The 7,379-nt window shown below is 41.4% G+C and overlaps 1 protein-coding gene across 1 annotated transcript; it reads left to right on the top strand.

Annotated features, from left to right (window-relative positions):
* Positions 1 to 3,454: 3,454 nt before the first annotated feature.
* Positions 3,455 to 6,709, top strand: LOC140651364 (secreted frizzled-related protein 2-like). The gene is made up of 4 exons (XM_072860751.1): positions 3,455 to 3,741; positions 4,289 to 4,458; positions 5,206 to 5,298; positions 6,399 to 6,709. Exons 1-4 carry the CDS (start codon positions 3,455 to 3,457, stop codon positions 6,707 to 6,709), a joined length of 861 nt encoding a protein of 286 aa, XP_072716852.1.
* Positions 6,710 to 7,379: the final 670 nt, after the last annotated feature.

The following is a 7,379-nucleotide window of genomic DNA, read 5'->3' as shown; positions in this document are numbered from 1 at the left end:
TCGTCATTCCTGACAAACACGTAAAGTCTTGCTGTTGCCTGGGTGAATGGCTACTTCACTCAAAACAGCAAGAAAACAAGAAGAAACAGAAGCAGAGCAGATGGCTTGCCATTCTTCTGATGGCAAAACCTTGAAGCAGAGCAAATGGCTTTGCCATTCTTCTGATGGCAAAACCCCTCGAATCCCCCGGCTCCCCGCTGAGCACTGCGCCAGGTGTGGCCGAGCGGCGTGCGGCTCCCTCCTCACCCACCGAGGCCTTAACCCTCCCACCTGGCCAGGCCCGCAGCCTCCAGAGATGCCACTGGACTCACACGGAGAAAAATTATTTTCTTTAGCAGTACAAAAAGACAACCCACTGAAAGTCAGCTCGCCAAAAGCAAAGCATCAAAAGATAGCTGGCCTCCTTTCAGACACATCTGAGGCTCAAAGAACCTTTAAGGTACAGCTCTGCAGTGGCTCATAAATGACCTACCCCCTGCGAAGCCCGGGTAGGAAAGAGTGACTCAGAGATACAAATTATTTATTTCAAGACAGTTCCTATGGAGACTAAGTTTGTCAGGAGAGGTATTAGCTCTTATTAGATCATCTTCATCTCACACGCTCTCGTTATGCCTGTCTCTGTTCTGTCCATCAATAGTGGCGCAGAGGGAGCTCTCAAAACCAGACCTGCTCTACCACCACCCAGCACCCCTGGTCTTGGGTACAGCCGGAGCTCGGCCCAGCCCAGGCCTAGCATGGGGCAGTTTGCAAGGCACTGATGGAGGGAAGGGGCAGAGCAAGCCCCTTCGGCGGCACCGCGAGCCGTTCTTGTTCCCGCCGAGCAGCACCAGCACAGCTAGCAACTCAGTAACCCCTCATTATCTGGAGTAACAGAGCTGACTCAGGTTTTAGGGTGAATTAAGTTTTTTTGTAGATTGCAAGACAGTCACAGAGAAAAACATCTGAATAATTGAGAGACCAAATACTCTCTCTTAATATATATTTTTCTGTCACTCAGAAATGTGCACATAATACCATGCCCCACGTGCAACGGAAGGGCTTCCTTCACCAGAGGTCTTGCCACCTACTTTCAGATAACAACCAGATGAGAAACATACTATGGAAGAATACTAATGGGGCCAGAGAGGAATTTGATTAATTTCATAAAATGATGGGGTGACTTGGTAAAAAGACATCGGCAACATGGATGGATGCAGAAGCCTGCTGGATAAGGGGAACAGTGATATATGGAGTCCAGTTTCACTCCAGTTGCTGAATGCCAAAGAGACGCTCAGGTGAGAGACGTCAGGGTGTCTGCAAGATCTCTGGAGCCTGTGAGCCGAGCTCTGTGCACTGGGCAGCTGTGCCTGTGCATTGGAGGTGAGGCTTATGGATTTGCTCTGAGCACAGGTGAGAGCCAGATGATGCCAGGGAGCCGTTCAAAGAAGCTGCGCAGTTGGCTTCGTTGTGCGGGTCTGCCCTCTTTCCTGTGCTGAGCAGCTTTGTGCCATCGTTTCGTTGCAAAATGGTACCAAGAGCAGCTATGAGAAGGTGTGGCCCCCAGGGATACCTGCATAGATTTAGCAAAAATGGGACTTAACTGAGTCTTACTCTTCACCTTCGTATGGAATACATAGAGCACCTGGCAAGGGGATGCTACCATGAGGTCTTCATCAGGCCTAAATCAGCCTGGTTAGGTATTTGGTTCCTCTGCTTTGAAGTGAGATAACAGATACAGAGAAACCACATTTATTGGAAAAAACACAGAGGTTGCAACAAAACATGAAAAGAAAAACTGATGGTTCTTCTAAATACGTCTTTAGTTCCTGGAACCTTGCATGCTGTCATTTTTTTCTGACTTACTTAAACAGATACTGTAATTTTCCCAGTAGCTTAGAGTAAAGAAGACAGCTAAGGAGGAATCAGTGGCAGTTTCTCATTGATTTCAAAGTTGCTAGGATTAATAATCTAACATTTAGGTATAAACATGTAAATTATATGTAGCACATTGTCTAAATGTGCTACATCTCGGTATAAGCACAAAAAGCTGCTGTTTCTGAAAAATGTATTTCAGTCATCAGTAATACTACCTGACACACTATTATTAACATACTCATTTCAGCCTAATAATCAAGCCAGATATTTTACAGTAGATACACCTATGTTTTATTAATATCTAAACATTTCTGTTAATAAATCATGTAATAAGAAATGGAAATAAAAATTAACACCCATAACTAATTGGAAAAATGTTTTCATCAAATTAAAAATTTCCACAGAATGTTTTGTCTAGATCTTCAACTCTTTTAACTAATAATCTGACTTTTCTATTCTAATAGGTAAGCTACACATTACACAGACCCTCTGTCACCTTAACTGATTCCCAACTTCTCTATAGCGAAGAGCTGTTTATCAGTACTATACTAAGAACAGTAATGAAGTAGTCAGTAATTCTGTTAACTTTTAACTTAAGAAATTTAATACTATTTTTTGTGCTACAAACAGAAAAAGTACATATCTGGTATCATTTGCTTTCATACAGCTTCATGTAATTATAATTTATTAATAAATAGGCGAAACGCTGCATTATTTGAGCAATTTTACATGTAGCCAGGTTCATTTGAAATGATAAAAATGTTTCTCCATATGTGTAATGGCCTTTTCACTCTGAATAAATACCAATAGCCACAATAGTCCTACAGTATTAAATTCACCACTGAACTTGAATAAATGAAAGATGCGAGTTCTGTAGCCATCTGATAGGCACATACTCCCATCAGTAAAACAATTCTGTATTTTCAGGTGTCTATTAAAATTAATGGAACCTTGGGACCAATAAAATTAATTGGGACCTTTAGCACGTCACAGGACAGGGATCCAAATTTCCAGACAAAATACTTGGTTAATAGCGGGAAGCTGTCTCTTTTATAGCGCTTGACCAAATAAAGAAAGTACCTCTTCTACATTGTAAAACAGTGGAAGAGACACAAGCAATTAGTGCAAGCAAAACATTTTCACTTGATAAGTCAATCTGGGCTGTTTTTTCTGCCCCGTCAGCAGTGTCTGAAAACAAAGGAGACACAGCAGCCCCAGGAGACAGCTTGTCTGCCCAACCGTTTTTCTGGGGGATATCTTAATTTGTTTTAGAAAGCACATAGCAAACCTTCTAGGTGTCAAAATTTAATATGCCACATAGCATGCGGCAGCAACTGACACCGTGGGACACGTGAAAGGCTATACCAAATAGGTGTCTTTAGGGAACATACTTCTATACTTTGTCTCCACCTCCCTGGTTATCACAACAACCCCGTGAATAGGCAATAAGACCTGGTCTTGTCTCGAGTGATTTGATAAGCAGTTGATAACCAATGGTTTATTAAGCTCTTGGGGTATATAAGCCACAAGGTTTTCAGCATGCCCCTGCACTTCGGGGGTTTGACAGCTCCCTGCTCAGCAGCCCAGGAGTCACTGGAAGATGTTCTTGACTGCAAAAATACTTGTTTTTGCTCTGAGTGGTTTCCTAAGAGTGGCAACAGGCTTTGACATTGGATTATCCACGAAATGTGTAGTCATACCCAAGGAGATGGACATGTGCCACAAGATTGGGTACTCCGAAATGAGGCTTCCCAACCTGATGGGACACACAAGCATGGCAGAGGTTATCCTAAAATCCACCACCTGGCAGCACCTTGCGCACACAGACTGTCACCCTCACGTGAGGACATTCCTGTGCTCCCTGTTTGCACCCATCTGTTTAGATACGTAAGTACCACAGCACAGTACAAAACTCTAGCCTTTATTTGCCAGAACAGGGATCAAATGAAATGCATGTTTATCATAATCTAAAGGTGATGTCCACTTTATCTGAAATAATTCTGTTAACTTTTTAATACTCATCAGAAAGAAAAGTACAAAAAACATGTTCCACTTCCACTTTAGTTTGCTTTGGGGAAATGAATGCTGTTGTCAAAGAATATGATGTTTTATTTTGTTACAGTTAAAATTTTATTCTTGCTAAATTAGGGTTGAAGCACCTATTACAAATAGAATCAGGGTCTTGCTGAAGCTTTTCTCAGGTTGTAACAAAAGCATTTTTAAAACTGTGACTTAATTCTGTAAGCACAGTCCAGTCCATATACAGACCACTTGCATAGTTTGCACAGCTGCCGCTTCTAAAACTATATTATTGTCGAAGGATGTTAAGTATCAGCGAAGACAATGTACTTGGCACAGAAATCACTGTTGCAATAGTTTCTGTTATCACTGAGTGAGTTTAACTGATTCAGCCCGGTATTTCCTCCGGCGACAGGTTTATCCATCCTTGTAGGAGTATGTGTGTTGCCGTCCGTGACAGCTGTGCCCCGGTGCTCGCCTGCCACGGACACCCCTGGCCTGACAGTCTGGACTGCGATCGATTCCCTGCGGATGAGGACATGTGCCTGGCATCTCTTACAAAGGAATATAAATACTTGCACAAAGGTAGCTGGAAGATGGCAGAGGGGAGGGTGGCCATCCTCTGTGTTCCTGGCAATCAAGGAGATACAAGGGACACTGTTCCCAGACAGTCTGATTTTGTAAATGGAGTCATGTCTATCCGTACTGCTGCACTCAGTTTGTCCAGAGGGCAGGGGAAGTGCTAGTACTTGCAGTGTAAACTGCAGCAGACCTCAGATGGTGTAAATCAGCATCGCTTCAATAGAATGAAGTGTAGATAGTCTACACTTAGATAGAGGAGGAAGGCGATTATCACCCTGCACACAGCTATGGGCAGTATCATACCCACGACAGCACGCTGTATTTGATTCATCTCGAGGTCTCTTTATAGACCTATTAATGGCCCTTATCACGGATAAATGGCACACCTGAATTCATATATTCACAATCCTAGTGCAGCTGAGCACAGGATCACTGACAGAACCATCCACCTAACCCCTTCCCCACCCACCTTAGCCACAGTAAAAACAATACTGTATTTGATGCTGTATTTGATGCTGATAATTAAGCTTGTCAGTCTGAACAAGGACTGAATGGGCATTGAAAATGAAACTCCTTTTCATCCCTAGCCATGTTTTCAGAGAAGTGTGTAGACTTTTACGTTATCACTGACCAATTGTGTATTTCCTCTGTCATCCCTGTGGTTAAACAGTGGGCTCTCAGCTTTGACAAGCAGAAAATTAATACAAAAATTTCTAAAAGATAACAATGAACTTTGTAATTTCTTACCAGTCCTACCAAAGCCTGCCTGCCAGGCCTGCCCAGCAGTGGAGGAATTCTTTACACACAAAAGAGTTCTCGAGGCTTTCTGTGACAATAACTTTGGTAAGTCCTTGCTAATATGGCTGCTATTAAAGAGACTAACAGCTCTCCTTCTACAATGCTTTAAAATTAGGATTAAAATAACTGACAGTTTCTGCTGGGACTTCAAAGTCTTAATCCTAAGAGTTTGGCTGCTGACTTAATTTTGGGTTGGTTATAAGAATATGTTCTTTGTAATCAAAATAGAAGGAGGATTTATTTTGCATGAAAGATTTATTAATGATCTATTTTACAACCAAATAGCTCTTCTGTGCTTGTCTAGTTGTCTACATTGTAGTACAATATGCTTCATGGAAAATATTTCTGGCAAAAGTAGCCAAATAAGCAGGTTTGCCTTTTAATCGTGGTTAAACCCAAAGTAAAGCTTTGGTTGTTTCACCAGTGAACAGCGTGTCCTTGTTACTTGTGTGCATGAGTTGTTCGTGATACATAGCTTACTGAAAAGGAGACTCAGAAAATCATATCAGTAAAAGAAGTTCTTACCTCATGTTGTCTTATTGGAGTGACAGGCAATACTTTTGAGCTTGCCCAGGAAACTTCCTGCAAAGCCCTTTGAAGTCAGTACAAAGACTCTCAGTGACTTCAGCTGGCTTTAGATTAGGCAGTATAGAGAAATTTCACACTAAAAAGTGTTGGTGGAGTCAAGTGGGGTAGGTAGATGCCTATAATGAAAAGGAAATCTCTAAAAAGGTGGTATCAGCAAGCATTACTAGCTATTTTTGCTGAGGGGTTCATAACATGGACATAGTGAGTTTCAGGACAATTGCTTGGGCAAGCTGGGCAGCCTCGTGATACAAGAACAACGCCAACAGCTTACAATATCTAATTATCCACAAAGGCTAACGTACATGGTGATGGTAAAAATACATTATTCACCTTTGTGAAAAAATTCTCTACTATTACATGAAAAAATTCTCTACTACATAACCTTTATTTTTAAAAAATATTTTAAAATGTATACTGCTGCTGGAGAAGGCCTTGCCATACCCTATCAGCATAAATTATGACAGTATTTTTAAGGAATTGTCCTGCTTTCATTGGTAGTGCTTCTTTCTGCATTTGAGTAAAAAGAGTGACTTACATGTTTCTTTTTTTTCCCTTAGCAGTAAAAGTAAAGCTGTCCAAAAAGAGAACAGTATTTGGTGACCAAGAGTATAACATTGAATGCCAAGTGGAATTCATTACTCAGGGCTCCCTCTTGCCTTATGAAACTCAGAGTATGATACAACAATGGCTGCTTATCAATGAAAACTGTACGCAGAGGATGACTCCAACCCATCGTCCCATGGTGTATCTCCTCGTGGGGAATATTGAAGAGGGCATAATTTTAGTAAACCAGGTTTATCGTTGGCAGAGGAGGGACTCCCAGCTGACTTTGGCCACTCAGAAGTGGAGATACCATAAATGCTTGTAAATAGTTATGGTATTATTTGTAAAAAGATGGTTATACTTCTCATGCCAAACCTATCTTGTAAATAGGGATGTACTATAAGTGGAATGTAAAGTCTTGATTTCCTTTTAAATTGTATTTTGAGTTGAACTTAAAGCCCAGTGTTATCAGGCCTCCTTTCTGTAGTGTTCCAGCTATTCACATAAAGTTTGAACTTGGCCAAGCACGTACAAATGTTTCTTTGAGTTATTGCAGAAGTATTTTGTAGTATGTGCAAAAACTGGCATAAAAGAGTTTTAATCCAGCTGACTACCTTTAATGTATTTTTCTGTACCACCCACTCTGCCATTTCCTCGAGTTACCTAAACTTTCCCTTGTGTAATGTTTCATTAATCCACCTCATTTTCTCCCATTAGAGTATTTTAAAAGAAGGCAGCCCTCTGCTGGTCGCTTTTGCTGGAATCAAAGTGCAATAAATAGGCGTAAGTAACTGTAAGCACAATATGGTTGGCCCCAGCTACAAGAAGATTTGGTTACTGAGCGTCATTTTACAATGACAGAGCTGACAGCGTCTCAGTGGTAACACCTGAGAGCATAGGCTAAAGGCAACTTTTCAAACTTTTTATTCTTGCGCGACCATCTTGAACGTAACACAGTTCATCTGGAATCTAAATTCGCCCCCCCCTACTGAAAG

This window comes from Ciconia boyciana, chromosome 1, assembly GCF_034638445.1.
Source record: "Ciconia boyciana chromosome 1, ASM3463844v1, whole genome shotgun sequence".
In the NCBI taxonomy this organism is placed as follows: domain Eukaryota; kingdom Metazoa; phylum Chordata; class Aves; order Ciconiiformes; family Ciconiidae; genus Ciconia; species Ciconia boyciana.
This window is presented reverse-complemented; position numbering and strand designations above follow the sequence as displayed.

Excerpts from the sequence above, each read along its gene's own strand:
- LOC140651364 (XM_072860751.1), top strand. The coding sequence starts at position 3,455 with ATGTTCTTGACTGCAAAAATACTTGTTTTTGCTCTGAGTGGTTTCCTA. Across the intron at positions 3,742-4,288 it reads GCACCCATCTGTTTAGATAC|GTTTATCCATCCTTGTAGGA; the intron begins GTAAGTACCACA and ends CTCCGGCGACAG. Across the intron at positions 4,459-5,205 it reads ATATAAATACTTGCACAAAG|TCCTACCAAAGCCTGCCTGC; the intron begins GTAGCTGGAAGA and ends ATTTCTTACCAG.